This window comes from Dysidea avara, chromosome 4, assembly GCF_963678975.1.
Source record: "Dysidea avara chromosome 4, odDysAvar1.4, whole genome shotgun sequence".
NCBI classification, from domain to species: domain Eukaryota; kingdom Metazoa; phylum Porifera; class Demospongiae; order Dictyoceratida; family Dysideidae; genus Dysidea; species Dysidea avara.
This window is the reverse complement of record NC_089275.1, coordinates 7,424,257-7,440,937: the sequence shown is the minus strand read 5'-3', so window position 1 is coordinate 7,440,937 and position 16,681 is coordinate 7,424,257. Positions and strand designations below refer to the sequence as shown.

At 39.4% G+C, this 16,681-nt stretch overlaps 2 protein-coding genes across 10 annotated transcripts; both read right to left on the bottom strand.

The window, feature by feature from the left end:
- Positions 1-2,524: 2,524 nt before the first annotated feature.
- Positions 2,525-4,088, bottom strand: LOC136253494 (D-aspartate oxidase-like). The gene is made up of 2 exons (XM_066046168.1): positions 4,019-4,088; positions 2,525-3,935 (listed from the first exon to the last, which is right to left on the bottom strand). Exon 2 carries the CDS (start codon positions 3,578-3,580, stop codon positions 2,525-2,527), a length of 1,056 nt encoding a protein of 351 aa, XP_065902240.1. The 5' UTR covers positions 3,581-3,935; positions 4,019-4,088.
- Positions 4,089-9,603: 5,515 nt separating this feature from the next.
- On the bottom strand, positions 9,604-16,462 carry LOC136252939 (uncharacterized). 9 transcript variants are annotated; one of them, XM_066045525.1, is made up of 14 exons: positions 16,123-16,462; positions 15,917-16,007; positions 14,619-14,736; positions 13,670-13,690; positions 13,562-13,616; positions 13,371-13,513; positions 13,196-13,323; positions 13,104-13,142; positions 13,000-13,038; positions 12,909-12,950; positions 12,799-12,855; positions 9,908-9,952; positions 9,794-9,853; positions 9,604-9,738 (listed from the first exon to the last, which is right to left on the bottom strand). In XM_066045525.1, exons 7-14 carry the CDS (start codon positions 13,221-13,223, stop codon positions 9,686-9,688), a joined length of 363 nt encoding a protein of 120 aa, XP_065901597.1. In that variant the 5' UTR covers positions 13,224-13,323; positions 13,371-13,513; positions 13,562-13,616; positions 13,670-13,690; positions 14,619-14,736; positions 15,917-16,007; positions 16,123-16,462; the 3' UTR covers positions 9,604-9,685. The 9 variants fall into 9 exon arrangements, with proteins under 9 accessions (XP_065901597.1, XP_065901593.1, XP_065901596.1 ...); XM_066045521.1 differs by having other exon boundaries at positions 13,562-13,690; XM_066045524.1 differs by having other exon boundaries at positions 13,562-13,684.
- Positions 16,463-16,681: the final 219 nt, after the last annotated feature.

The window sequence follows — 16,681 nt, the reverse complement described above, 5'->3', positions numbered from 1 at the left end:
CGTCATGTTTTCGCAGGCCCAGTTATGTATACTAGTGTACTTTCCTAGCTCAGTCTATACCCATGATGAATTATTATAGAAATATTCACTAGTATTTCTTCAGGTGTATCTTATGTGTTCACTACTTTATTTCTGTGATCCCACATTGAACTTAAATTTCTTTGTTCACTGCATAATATGACTGGTGAACCAGCAAATACTGCATCAAAAGAAAGAATGGTACCAAATTTGTTGTTTTTGCCTGAACACATGTCCCAACTACAGGGGCGTAGCCAGGATTTTTTGAAGGGGGGTTCCAGCACCAGCATTGAGTTACTAGAAGCAGGGGTCTGCGCCCCCAGCCACTGAGAGACTTTCAATATTTTAATAAATCAGAACTCAGCAAATTACTATATTTTATGCAAAAAGTACATTAATTATGATGCATTAAGTGCCCCAGGGATGAAGGTAGTACTAGATAAAGTCACCTAGTGGAAACAGACAGCATAACACATAGAGACACATATAGTAATCTGTAAGTGGTGGTTATATCTCACTGTGGTATAGGAGCCATGAATCCACTGATACAAATGACAATCAAAACAATATAACTATACAAATATGCATAGCATGAATTAATTTTGCATAACAAAAGTGATAAATTACTGGAGCTCTATATCTTTAAACACTGCACACCAAAGCTATAGCAGTATAAGGTCATGCTAAGTTTTGCATTTAATGTTGGAATGTCTGAAAAACTTCATATGGACATGGATATTTACATGCATGTTCTATTAGAGTATACCTGACTGCTCTATTAGAGTATATACCTGACTGCTCTATTAGAGCATATCGATCTTTTTAACAAGTTTTGAAGAGGGCTCATGTTACCTCTGTAAATCCTTCCCTGAGAGATGAATGTAAGTTTTATCAACTCACTCATTTTGTCCTGCCACACTAAATGGTGTGTTAGGATCCTGCTTGCAGAAGTCTAAATTTTACAGGGGGGTTCCTGAACCCCCCCCCTCCCTACACTCCTGTCTGTTGAGAAAAAATCCACTTTTAACTTTTAGCTGTTTTTCAGGATTCAGCTCAACGTGAACATACTATAATAGTTCTTGCGCGACAACAAAAACAAGCGAAATCACGTGCATAGGATTTCGATCAATCAAATCGATTTATTTTTGAACTTCAAACTATAATTACCACACGTGACTTCCGCTTTAAATTTGTCGATGCGCAAGAACTATTAGAACCTATGTAATCAAGTTTGCCTGGCCTTCTATATAGAAGTTATGAAATCAAGAACGATAATTATTTTATTAAGCCGGCTGAGTTTACATCCGACGCTAAACACGCACGAGGAGAGATGCGAGCGTCACTTGTTGACTAGTAGTTTAATGGCATCCAAAAAAACGGCCCGTCAGCAAACGGCAATGACTATGTTGGAGGCTTTATAATAGGCCACTCCAAGTAAATTCTCTGTTTCCCGTCCTGGACTCAAGCATATTTGCATGCGGGCGGGCGGTCCATTTTCATTATTTCATTATAAGATTAGCAACTTTTCAAGCCATTATTTGCCTGGCACAACCATAAAAAACTGCACAAAAGCATGCTTAAGCTTGTTCCTTCCTTTTTAAGTTGCAAAAATAGCACAAACGTGAAGTTTGTGCTCACATGATAGCACTGTTGACACGTGAGCTTACACTGTTACAAGATGGCTTTGCTGAGCCTGTTAGTATGCAAGAATAACCGGAAAATAATGGAACAATACGGAATAATGGAATATTTAGAGCTGACAGTAACTAGATGCGGGCGGTGGACGGGAAACAGAGAATTTATTTGGAGTGGCCTTATAGCTATAAGCTTAACTATACTCTAATAGCTATAATAACGAATGACTCTAAATACCAGTGCACTCGGCGTTCGATTTCGTTCGATCTAGCGGCTACTTCCGCTGTCAATTCGATCGCTCAGTTCTTTAGCTACTGATTTTTCCTTGCGAGATTCAAAATAACCCCCGGGGCTGAGTTTCGGAATTAAATGTGAAGAAAGCTCGGAAGAAAGTTTCTGGCTAACTAGCCAGCAGCTACGTCACTGAAGGAATTTAGTCATAGCTAGTCCCTTTGTCATGTAGATTATGATGAACAAACACAAATAAACCCAGCAGAAAGCAAAATCCAACTCACCAATGCCTTCACTGCCTTGACGTCAGTTGACGATCGCCGCTCTGTTGAGTGTCGAAAGGAATTTTAATCAAAAATGATTCATTGGGTAGGTCGGGTATGAACATGGGCTCGCCCCTTCTCACGTGGGTAGAGTGCCTTTGTGGTCAACTGTTTTCTCCGCCAGCCGCAACAAATTCACTAGTGATCTTCTTGGTAACTCAGCCGTATGTTCTAACCATGGCTAGTGAACATGTGTAATACTTGCATGGCTTGCCAAAAATACAACAATATACATGTTCCTTGTATACAATTTGCAGCTGGCCATGTAACAATAGTAACTATAAATATACTGGTAAATATAGCTACAGAGAAGCATGTTACAGTTTGCTGTTTACTGTGAACCCTTTTTGAATTAAGCAATGTTCTACCAATTTAACAGCATCTAGAGCACACCCCATGAAGAAAGTTACTCCCAGTCCACCATGACCATAATTATGTACAACAGTGGATTTCTTCAAAGTTGTTTCATCTACTTCAAGTCTAACTTTGCTCCTGCCTGGTCGAAGTCCCACCATCTCCTTCACCACCTCAGCTGTAGATAGTCCGGGAATGTACATACAACATCTCTCCATGATCGCTTTACTAACTAATGGATCTACTTGTGTGGACCAGTTGCCTACATCAGCAGTACCACCTAATACTACACTGTCAGCTCTTGGAAATACATTAAGTAGTATGCCATCTTCTGTTTCCTCGGCTAAGACCGTCTTGATCCATGGAGCCTTGACCACAATATCCTGACCTCTAACTGGGTACACTTCAGGATCATTCACTAGTTGTCTACTACCTAGTCCTGTACAGTTCACTATGATGTCATAAGTACCATCAATTTCTTTTAGACTCTCCAGTCTCCTCTGGACTACTACACCACCATTAGCTTTGAACTGTTCCACCTGCCATGTTAGGTAGGAACCACTGATCATCGTGAAGGTAGAATAAGCCCAACAGTTTTTGCCAGCAGGATATTGCAAAACTCTCATCTCTTCCTCTCCAACATGACGAAAACCTAAAACATAATCCTTCCACCATGGGTCTTCTCTCTCACCCTCATACACGTCATAAGTAGATACCAAAGAAATATCCAGTGTCTTTGCAAGTGGTGATGAAAAGAGGCTGTACAAGTGCTGGAAAGTAACCTTAGTCCATTGCTCCCTTCTGGAATCACGTGACCCTACTTTGTTGTTGTCCACAACAGGTCGGATTATTGCTCCAGCAATATCACTAGTGATGTATGGGGAAAACGCTTCGGCTATTAGTGTCACTTCCGGTTTGTACAAAATCTTTGTCAACATCACTGCAGTAGGTAGACCGGTTATTCCAGCGCCTATCACTGCTATACGAGGTCGCTTCACTTTCTCCATTGCATGCTGCATTGCCAGTAGACTATATGTCCTGTAAGTTTATGTATTATAATTATATCAGACACTTGAGGTCGTGCAGCTTTGTGTCTTGCAGCTGCACTAGCCACCTGACTCGAGTCGTGCCGGTCAATCAGTTACGTGCATACCCCCTTTCTCAAACTTCAGATATTGTTTCAGCTACTGAACTTGAATTGTCACGAGTTGTTAATAGCAGCAGTGAGTCGGTGAACAGATTTAGTTAAACCTCATCGTACATTCATCAATTTCAGTTATCACTGTAGTTTCAGTTTTAGTTATCTACCAGAAGTCCTCGGTGTCGGCCAGCCCTCATTTCTCGTCGATACTCATTCTTTGGGTGGGGTCTATTCTACGGGACGGAACGGAACGGAACGGAATGATAGACTAAACTACGGAACGGAATGCTTTCTCAAATTGAAGCTTGCAGCTTACCATTGCTGTACAAGTTATCGGTGGCACTTCCAGCTGGTAAACAAACGTACCCCAAGAAAGATAAACGAACTTAAGGATCGATTGTGGGTTCTTGCTGTTTATCTTCGGTTGTATCAAATAGGGAACTTATTATGCGTAACTTTTTTGCTGATATGGAGTTGTTTTTGCTTACTTTGACTTTAGAATGTACAATCTGGGGCTCAGCCTTTCTAATAGTAGGCATTCCGGTATCCGAGATTTTTTAATAAAAAATTCTCCGTATATTCCCCAATATAGAACCCTGGCACAAAATGACAACTCGTGTTTAACTTGGGGTTGTTCCGTCGTCCGAGCTCCAATAAGGATGAAAATCGCTGTGGGGTTTGTCCACACGCTGATCATCATGAAAATCTTAGTTTTATCGTGCGCGTTACATATAAGTAAGTTCTGTGTTGTTTTGTAATCTTTTCAAACCTTGTAATGTATGTAGAATACTTTAAAACTTTAAAAAACGTACTGTCGGGTGGAAGGTAGTCACTGGTGCTTACTTTAAAGTGCGTAGTTACTTCACTCGGGTTAGCAATTTTCAGCTCCAGAGCAATTTTCTGATGGCTGTGTCATCAGCTCAAAGTATAAACCACTTCAGAGTTGGCATAACAATGCCATAATTGAAACCACAACTCCACCTTAGGTATTGTTGCATCATTGTGGCACCTCCACTTTAGTTGTTTACTTTATAAGTTGCTAACTTGATGTTTTACTAACTTGAGATAGCCACTTGCCTATGGGTATACACCACTGTATTGAGAAGTGTGCAGTAGGTGAAACATATTTGCTCACCACAAAGCATACAAAGATCGCTGAGATCCAATAAGACCTGAAGTTACTCTCATTACATGTACAAATTTGCAGCTACGAGCTACTGCAGTTTCAAGATAGTCCAGATTGCTAGATGGCTTCCTGATTCAATTGTGCCATTATTCCTTGTAAAATGTATGGGGAGCCCTGGAGAAAAATGTACCTTTTTTCAGTTTTTAAGCACTGTGCATGCCAAAGTAGCTAATTCCAACCCAACAAACTATATATTTCTGAGATCGACAATCAATACTCTATCTATTTAGCATATAAAAAGCCTGTTTTTCCAAAATTTAAAAATCGGTCTGGAATGCCTACTAATAGAGCAGTTTCAAAACCATGGTAACCAAACATTACGTAATGGACCACACCCAAGTCGCTATGTTTTTGTACCGGACTGCTTGATGTTGCAAGTTGAATCCCTCGCTAAATTCATGTCAAGACTTATTAATACGTAAGTAAAATAGATGCCAGTGATAGAATAAAGTATGTAGGTGAGTTATTAGGCATTAAAAGATACGTACTGCCTCCCAACAGGGCAGTTTCGTAGGAAAGAGAAATTCGTAAAAATGGATTTGGCCAAATTGCGACCTACTATTCACCGCCCCTAGGTGGTTAAAACTAGGGGAAACTTGAAGTATAGGTCTTTATCCAGCACCACAGCAGCGTACAGCCACATCCAGCTATCCCAGGATTAGCCAGAGCTCCTGAAAGGCACGAGACCGGTGATGGCGTACTGCCAAACTGTGATAAAACGCCAGCAAAAGAAGACTCTCAGTGGTGAATTTTGCTAGAGTTAAGTTTTATTGTCGAAGTCAACCATCAGTTAAAGTTTAGCGGTCTTGTTTTGGTGTCTGCTTTTTCACACGAAGTGGGATTCCCAGCACATGAACGATTCTGGCTAACTCTGGGATGGCTGGATGTGGCTGTACGATGCTGTGGTGCTGGATAAAGACCTATACTTCACGTTTCCCCTAGTTTTAACCACCTTGGGGCGGTGAGTAGGTCGCAATTTGGCCAAATCCATTTTTACGCATTTCTCTTTCCTATACGAAACTGCCCTGTTGGGAGGCAGTACGTATTTTTTAATGCCTAATAACTCACCTACATACTTTATTCTATCACTGGCATCTATTTTACTTACGTATTAATAAGTCTTGACATGAATTTAGCGAGGAATTCAACTTGCAACATCAAGCAGTCTGGTACAAAAACATGGCGATTTGGGTGTGGTCCATTGCGTAATTTTTGGTTACCATGGTTTTGAAACTGCTCTATAGGCATAAATCTGGCAGTATGTAGCTATACTACAAAGGAAACAAGTATGGTGACAAGCTGAATCAACTCTGTCAGGCTAAACAGGGGCGGATCCAGAGTCTGGAAAGAGGGGGGGCACCTTGCTGAAAAAAAATTGAAGAGCAAAAAAAAAAAAAGGTCACAACAATAATAGCTAGTTATCCTTTACCAAATATATTATATCACGTATGTTATGTAAAATAAAATCCTATTTATAGCTTCATAAATAAGCTGCACTGCCTCATGAACATTGTGACTGCTTTATTAGAGTAATTGACTGCTCTATTAGAGTATCTCGATCTTGTATGCAATTTCTTGAGGGGGGGGGGGGCATTTGCCCCAAATGCCCCATCTTGGATCCGCCATTGCTAAACAGAATCTCAAGGAATTTTGTGCAGTGTGTGAAAAGCAAACATTCAGATACCTCAAGGAGGCTATATTGTGTGAACATCAATGATTCATTAACAGAATAGTGGACTACATAATGTCAGATATCTTAGCCTGAGTAGTGAGTTGAATCCAGGATGGGTCTATTTTACAGAATGGAATGCTTTCTGAATCAAAACTTACAGCTTGTCTAGCCGCTATCATTGCTGAAGTTGCATTCATCAGTGGAACTTCCAGGAAATGGAATAGGATAATAATAAAATATTAATAGCTGTTTCATGCAGTGCATTGTTCTCGATTGTTCTACGACCTGATATATCAAGCAGGTCTCTTCAATTCATTTATTGCATGACCAAGGCAAGTTTTGTTACTACAATACAGTAGCTGATTGGATGTCAGTTGCTTCTGGTGATCTTGACAAGATAAATAGTTTAGAAGACCACTCAGTTTCTTCAGTTTCAGAGCGTAATATCCACAGAGAAATTAAGTAGAAAGTTACTGGTGACAGGAAAAGTCTAGGTGATCATGACTTTATTCAGTCTAATAAACAGAATATATGGTTGATTGAGTGAGGTATCACTTGCAGAATGTTCTGACAACCAGCGATGAGATGCATGCATGGATTCATTGAATTTTTGTTACAGTTGGAGACATTAAATATCCAAAAGCAAACTGACTGTATAATATTAATTCACTTGCTTTATATTTTCTCAATTTTGAGCCTGTATACAAATAATTAAATTTTTCTCAGTCCTAGAATAAGATGGGAGAGAAAATTTATCTTTGTTTACCTATACTGTACAACTTCAAAGGAAATGAAGAATAAAATTAGTAAAATTTAATGACAGCGGTTGGAGATTATATGGGTGGTAACTTCTTGTTCTTAAATATGTTGCAAAGTGGAGGTACAAATCAAAATGGGATATCAATTTCATTATGAAAAATTTGTATATATTAAATAATCTAGCGTTACTGTATTCATTTGTCCTCCACTTAAATATGCATGCTACAACAGCGTCAGTACATTGGCAGTCTACCTTGAAATCTCAACTCTAGAGTAGATCCAACACAGAGCAGCCAACACTGTAAGATCCCACTGTAATTTCATGGACCATACAGCTGGACTGGGAATCCCTTGAAAATAGATGAACAAATTTAACCTGTTTTGTTTGAAGTGAAGCATGTGAAATGTTACACTTAAGAAATCTTAAGATTCTTAGGTGGTATGTAATTAATGTGAGTGTTCCATTTCCGGTCTGACTATAGATACATTGAAATTACACACACATCTTGGTCCAAATCACATTTGCCTGGTGGCTATGGGCATGGTTTCACATGCATAGCTAGGCTTATAATTTAGATTTGGTTGATCTTGGAGTTTTGGCATTTGGCCTGATTCAAGGCTAGCAGTCAGACACATCCTTGAATTTGTGCGACAGAAAAAATCAGTTTACCATTGAATACAGCATTAGTCTACTGCACCGGATGTTAATAACTCCATGCATACAATTCAGTGATGTTTGCAGAATATAGCCCCATTGCGATCTGCCAAAATATTTGCTCCTCTCACACTGCACAAAATTCTTCATGTTTTAATTCAGCTGGCTCTTTCCTGTTACCAGTGTCTTCCTGCTTGCTTTATTTGTACACTGACATAGACTTGAAAAGCTGGCCCAGACTGTTTTCTAAAGTCAAAATGAGTAAACCAGCTCAGATAAAGTGCCCTTCTTGGTATATCCGTAGATGAACCAAGGATGAACATCACTGATACAGCTCATCCCACAATTAATACTTCGTTACTAATGACAACCAACAAGAACCCACAATCGATCCTTTAATTCTTTTTATCTTATGTTTAATCACCCACTGGAGGTGCCACTGATAACTCGTAAGGGGAGTTTCAGCAATGGTAAGTTGCAAGCTTCAATTTGAGAAAGCGTTCCGTTCCGTAGTTTAGTCCATCATTCCGTTCCGTTCCGTAGAATAGTCCCCACCCATTCTTTGTTAATACTGTCTTCCTGTGGAATTTTATACCATTACACACATTCAAGATTGGCAGCCGAACCAGTGCCAGATGATTAGCTAAGTGACTCAGGGGTTTCGAAGCCTTATACCGTTTCTGTTAAGTTTAATGAAGCATATCAAGTCACGTCAGTTTTATGCGTCAGTAATTTACGGATATATACGATTTTCGTGTCATTTCTGATTATTATTGTTATGGACCTTATCCGCAATGACGTCATAATTGACAAAATGGCCGTGTATAGTGTGGGCGGTCTGGGCACTTCGTATGTAATCACTAAAATGAACTTTGTTTGTGGATGTCATTATTATTATTTAATGGGCTTGGTCACGTGCATATACTGTGGTCACCTGCATATACTGTGGTCACGTGCATATACTGTGGTCACCTGCATATACTGTGGTCATGTGCATATACCGTGGTCACCTGCATATACTGTGGTCACGTGCATATACTGTGGTCACATGCATATACTGTGGTCAAGTGCATATACTGTGCTTCTGTTGCATGCTGCCGCTGCATGAATTTATTTCCACTTCATGAAATGTTATATGGCTGCTGTAAGAACATTTACTATGTACCTTCCATATTGAAGCTATCAAGCCAGCTCAGTGGCTATCTGGTAACTTTGCTGATCTCATAAAACAGATATCACCTTGTTGTGATCATGTTAGACTAGATACCCATCCTGGCCATGATTAAAACATAGTCACCAAAAGGTGACTCGTAACCACAGCGAAAGCGAATCAAAAACACGGACGGTTTTGTCGACAGTGTATCAACCGCTCACCTCGCTGATCCTGAGTCTGACTGCCATCAGTTTCGTCAGCAAAACTATTACCGTTTATCTCCAGTAGTGGGACAGAAGTTACACTGACCAGCAGTTTTGCCGGCAGTCTTTTCCCGCCTTCTTGAAGTTCATCCTCAGTTTCACCGGACACAGTACTCAGTTTTCTCGTCGATTGATCGATAGTATCCGGCTCCTCTAAGCCTCCGTATCTAGCAATGTGCTCTTCCGTATTTTGAAATAGCGATCGTAATTCAGTTAAATTTTAAAATACTGATCATAATTCATTTAAATTGTATTTAATGAAAATCACACTATTAGCAGTAGCTGATATGGTCGATTAATAAGTCATCATTATCAATCCCTTGCAAAAGCTGAGATGAGCTGATCTGACTAAAAAATAAGAGTACATATAATGTGTAAATACTACAGTAGAACAGCGAAATACCTGTGATTCCTATTAGTAGCTGGGTCTCTCCTGCTGCGGGACTCATGCAACAACAATTCACTACAATGTGAAAAAGCTTGAACAGCAGTTTATTACAACAAACACAATACTTACCGTTGTAGTGTCTCCCTGTCGTCATTTGATCTTGCACGCAAATCACTAAAGAACAAAAAAACAAAAGGTAACAGTCTAATGAACTACTTAAGGCGTAACTAGCACACAATAATTTAACTATCATATAGAGAGTGAGAAACTTTAGCAGAGTTAAACTTAGTTGGTAAATTTCTATTTAGTGAAATATGAATTTCTGTTATACAGTTACTCTGCTGCATACAATTTTGCATACAATGATTGCATGCTCTAGCTGTTCAGTCAGTTTGCAGTTTGACTGAGTACATCCGTCCTTCTGTCTCTAGATTTTTAATTGATTCCAGGTCATAAAGTAAGGAGTGTTATATTTGATGTCTACTTCTAAAAACCAGGTGCCGCGCAGCTCTACTTGGACTTAATCGCCAATACATAAATATTACATACATTGTACTTTGGGCTTTTGTTTTGTAATATTCACATACAGAGTTTTAAATCACTGCATAGCTACGTATGATCCCTACAGAGTCTTGCTGGCCAGACACTATTCTGCACAGGGCATTATCCTGTGCACAGAGTAGTATCTGGCCATTGAGACTACCCAATAGAATACAATCACAGGTGAAAATAATGCTTCCTACAGTGGAACCGTGTTAACAGTACTGAATCAAGTGGTCAACTTTGTATATTGCAATGGCCACTATCACAAGGTATTTCCAATGCATTGTGGGCTGTGTTAAGCGGTCACCTGTCTAACACTTACAAATTGCTGTACACATATTTTCAACTCTCACAGAGTGGTTGCTGCCTTATAAAGAGAAGTTGGGGCTCTGTTTCAGTAAACTCACAATTATCACAGTATAATCCATCTGGCCTCAACCATATGCATGCATGCACACTCATACACACAAATGATCAATGTGAATAAAGTAGTTGTGAAGTTTAAGTGGTAGGCATCAGGAACACAGAACAATTGACTGTACAGCAAAAAAATTTATAGGTGCTCTTCAGTCAGACATAAGTAACAAAGGAAACAAGCTGATATGCTGTATAGAATGAGATGGCAAAAGCAAAACCAGATGTCAACACCTAAGTAGGCAAGGTCAGTTGGACATTGATGAAATAGCTGGGTGGGCTGCTTCCCCAGTTAACACCAGCTATAAGTTCCCCAATGAACCTTATCCGCAACTACATCAAAACAGAAAAATAGCCGACAGAGTGTGGTAGTTTGTACAGTAAGCCATTGGGAGAGATGGCGTTTTGCTCTGATAAGTTGATAATGTTTATGCAGTTCAGCATGGGGCCAGGTGAGGCATACATACTTACCTAAAAGACAAATTAGTTGTCTGGTCGGATTATTTCACACCACAAATTCATGCTAACTAGTCTTTTACCTTCATTATCCCATGGCTCCATGTCCAGAAAGTTGTAAACTAGCGATGCACCGATAATTGGTGGATAATCAGAAATTGGCTTAATCGGCAATATTTTCAATGTTGGTATCAGCAGGAGCTCATCGAGTCCGTAGAACGAGGGAGCATGTAACTCCGTAAACGGCGAAATTCAAACATGGCGTCGCAATTTATTAATAGTAATTTAAACAATAACCGTATAAGGATAAACACATACCGCGCATACTCGCTAAACCTATTACTACTGGCACAATAGTTATACTGTAGTCTTCTTGCTCCAGCAGTGAGCGATAAAACTTGATTCCGTCAGTGTTTACTGCAGATACTCTGTGCTGCCGCCGTGGACTGATAGCCGGCCCACTTGCATTACGCGGTAAGCAAGAATGTTTCCTAGCAGTCTCCAAAACATCTTGTCACTATTTCACTCCGTTAGTTAAGCCTTTTCCTCGACATTTCCTTCCTTGCCATTCCTTTCTTTCACGAATTAATCCAGGCGCTGCATATTTGTGGCATGATTATTACGTAATTCATTACCCTACGATACAACCTTTACTATATAAGGAATATACTATGTTAAGAAAAGTCCGCCATGTTTGAATTTTGCTGTTTACGTTGTGAGTATGCGGAGTTACATGCTCCCTCGTCCTACGGACTCGATGAGCTCCTGGTATCAGTAATTATTTTGCCAATATGTTTTTGCTGACCCAGATGATATTGCTTTCATAGAAAGTAGATCAAAATAGTGTTTTTAAAATGACAATTTCATCAAATTCGTGTGAAATCTTGGGAATTATAAACATTGGATCGGTTATAGGTATCGGTCATCATGTGAATTATAATATCAGCTAATTGGATAATCAGAAAAATCTCATATTGGTGCATCACTATTGTAAACAAAGTCTATTTTGATGAACACGCTACAAAGTATCGCCGATCACACCGCCATCTTGTCAATTGTGATGTAATTGTGAATATAGTTCATTCATACAGTAATCAAATTCTTACTCAAAATACTACCAAAGTGACACACATGCACGAATTTTTGTACATGTACACCCCTGTACAAATTGTTGTATACGTATGTACAAATTTTCCAAGGGACGTAATTTTCTACAGATTAACTTTTCAGGATACTTTGCAGGTTTATTTTTGAGAATCACTCGTACTTCATTGAGGTTAACTGTCGATCCTAAAACAATTGTTAATTTTTGAGGATGAAAAAATTCGTAGACAGCTAGCCAACCAACCGTAAAAATGATATCCCTTGAAAATTGTATGCACACGGTACATGTACACTACACACTAAACACACATGCACGTATGCACACACAAAGTAATCAGACACAACAACACTGAACACACACACACACAGCCCTTGATTCTTATTACATATATACCAGTCATTTGAGGACACCATGCCATGTTGTATGCTTCCTCCCCTGGACCAAGTATTAAAAGACCAGACTTTGAAATAATGTTTAGTAAATATATAGTCACATACTGTACCTGCTGGGTCACCTAGGTGTAACACTGTTATGCCTAGGGTTTCTGCTAGTATGTGGCCTATGCAAAACAAACTCCATAATACAAAGTAGAGTGTTTGTTTGTATACTTACGATTGTTGCTGTAAAAGTATCTGCACAGATGCCAATGATGAACTACAAATATTGACAAATAAACCTAATTATTCTAAAGAAACAAAACTACCTTTGTAAAGGTGGCTGACGGATTGCACTAGGACTACTGCTGATCGGTGTCAGTGGATTTGTAAGAAACATAACACAAGTACGGTATATCCTAATTTAGCTTACATGGTGGAATGATTGCTTCTAGGTGTTGGTGTTGGCTGACTGTATTAATATTAAATTGAACTAAAATACACGGTTACCCTAATTTAGCTTACATGGTGGAATGATTGCCTCTATTTCCATTAGAAGTTGGTGTTGGGTGACTGTATTATTATCAAATTGAACCAAAATATACAGCTACCACAGCATGTTCTGTTCTGTCTGGCTCTTGACGTAAAGTACTGCAAACAACAACTTTAATAATAAAAACTTCCAATCTCATGATCAAATTTTCACTGCCCATTGAACTGCGTTCCTTGGAATGGGAAGTGAAGATGGAACGCCTTCTATCCTAGGCTTGGCGGAGAAGTGACCAGCACACACTTCCTTTTCTTTGATGCAGTTGTCTAAAACTTGCTTCAGTTCTTCTAACTCTGCCAAAATCATTGTATAATACAGCAATTTAACCACACATACATTACCATCGGATTGCCATTCAAGATGGTGAAGCTTCACTCTCTTCGTCACTGCTCTCCTCTGTCATGTACAGTGGATCAATTTGCTCCCATAAATTTCACTCTTCATCTGACCTGATGACCTTTTCTCTTCTCCTGTACAGTTGTATATAAGCAATTAACATAAACAAACAGATTTATCATATTTAGCTGGTGAAACAAAATTCTAAAACATGAGAATTAATCCCTAATGTTTGCACAAGTCTTGACTATCTAATAAAATACAGGCCATTGTAATAATATATTAGATATGAGATTTTATTGAAATCACAAATTCTCTTTGGCTTTAACAAACTAAGCACTAAACAGCAGAACCATTGCTTGTTTATCATATTGAAAATCTTTTGTGTTATCGACCCTGACATTGTGTTGAAAGCTCACTAACATTATCTCGTAGATTGCAGTGAGCATCTAAAGGAACAAGTTGATGTTGTGCTACTTCTAAAAACCACGTGCCATGCAGCCACTCTACTTAGACTTGTCACTACACTCAGTTTGAACAAAGAAGAAAGTTATCTTGAGCTAAAGCTTAGCTACAGTTTAATATACGGTTTATTTAGCCAGAAAGTTGCTTTGGCACACAGGTGCAGGTGTGGAAAGACAAGCATACACACACTTTTCGTAAAACAATTTCAGTGAACCAGGCACACTGCGGGTGCGTGACTGGTTTAAAAACTAGTTGTAGGAATGTGATGGTTTAATCTAAAGTTTACATTTAAACTTTGAAATTCACTTCTACACTGGATTCCTCAACTGTTAGTTATCTAATCAAAGATAAAATCAAAGAACAAAGCTAAGACCATTCTAATAGAGTTATTAGTGATAAGATTTAGAGTCTCCAACACCAAAGACTGTTTCGTTTTTTAAGGATACTCTTCTCAAAATACTCTTATGAACATTCTGTCATCATAATTGCTCGGTAGAGTCGGCACTACAAAAATGCTATACAGGAATGAATTTTGATTTACAAATCATATACACAACACTGTGCGAGGTAGTCAGGTACAGCATGTATAATGTTTACCCCTGTCCTGGTATCCTCTTTTTTGCCTTCTTCTTATTCTCAGCAACCTTTGCCACTCTATGAGGTAGGGAGTCATTGTATGTTCTTCTCCTGGACTCATAATAGCGGTGTACTGCAGCTAGGAAATAGTTATCAACACAGTCAAATTCTACTATACCATGAGTATTTATATACACAATAGATAGCATGCACCACATACACAAACACGCACGCACGCACACAAACATGCACACACTACACAAAGATTTATGTATTTATAACATAATTTGACTACATGTCAAGATGGGTGCATCTCAACAGTATGCTGCCCAAGATAGGTGCATCTAGCAGCATAAGTCAATACTGTGAATATTCAAGCACACACACAAACAGCACACACACAAACAACACACACACACACACTCGGTGTGACTCAAACCCATACACACACAGACCACACACAAAGGTATTTACGTAACATAATTTGACTACATGTCAAGATGGGTTCATCTCAACAATATGCTGCCCAAGATGGGTGCATCTAGCAGCATAAGTCAATACTATGAATATTCAAAAACACACACTCCGCGTGGCTCGCACCCACGCTCCGCGTGGCTCACGCCCACTCTCCGCGTGACTCACACCCACACTCCGCATGGCTCCCCACCCCCCCCCCCCCCCCCACACACACACACACACACACACAAACATGTAAACAGTTAGTAAAATGTGGTGACCAATTTGTCAAGATGGGTGCATCTCAACAATATTTCGCCCAAGATGGGTGCATCTAGAAAAGGATATGAACACACACACACACACATACACACACAAACATGTAAACAGTTAGTAAAATGTGGTGACCAATTTGTCAAGATGGGTGCATCTCAACAATACGTCGCCCAAGATGGGTGCATCTAGCAACATAGGTCAAAAGGATATGAACACACACACACACACACACACACACACACACACACACACACACACACACACACACACACACACACACACACACACACACACACACACACACACACACACACACACACACACACACACACACACACACACACACACACACACACACACACACACACACACACACACACACACACACACACACACACACACACACACACACACACACACACACACACACACACACACACACACACACACACACACACACACACACACACTAAACAGTTAGTAAAATGTGGGGACTGATTTGTCAAGATGGGTGCATCTCAATAATATGTTGCCCAAGATGGGTGCATCCAGCAACATAGGCAAATATATGCACACACATTGCATACCAATGCAAACAACTATTTGAACACGCAAGAAGATACTTCCTTTTTATCCAATAGACTAGTGTTTTATCAGCCATTACTTACAGTAGGTAGCCTAAAAGATAATATAGCACTATTTACCAATTGTACTGCATAGAATGGGTAACGAAAATAGTGTCAATAACTGTACTTTACTTTAACCAAGGGCGTTAAATAGAAAATAAACTAACCTTTAGACCTTTCGCCGTCTGCTAGTGAGTTATACGCAGAGAAGACCATTCCTTACATCTGCTGCAACGGATTAAGTCTTTCCTTGCCTCCTAAAACTAATATAGTGAGCCACACGTGTTGACTTTGTAGATTGGCACCACCAGCTGCGGTATCACGCGATTCATCAATTAATGGGTGTGTCCAGTAAAACTGACGAACGTGTTTTTCCAGTGCCTGTTCACTGCGGTAGAACGAACTAGAACTGCTGCAGTATCACAGGTAATCAGTGTTCCTGATGTTGTTTCACAGTTTAGGTGGAGAAGACTGTGTATGCGTTTCGCTCAGTTCAACGCCGTTTTTGCGATAGCTTTTTGCTGTGAACACTGCTTCAAAAAGGTTCTTAATTTACTAATTTGTTAAGGTGCTTTACTGTAGTTGTACCCAGTTATACTGATAGTAAAATATCAGTAACTTTTAGTATATAGAACATATTGTTTTACTAAATTTTAAACTCTCAGTAAAACATCAGTCAATGTGGGTTTACTGAAAAGCTACTAAAAGAGTAAATAATTTATATTC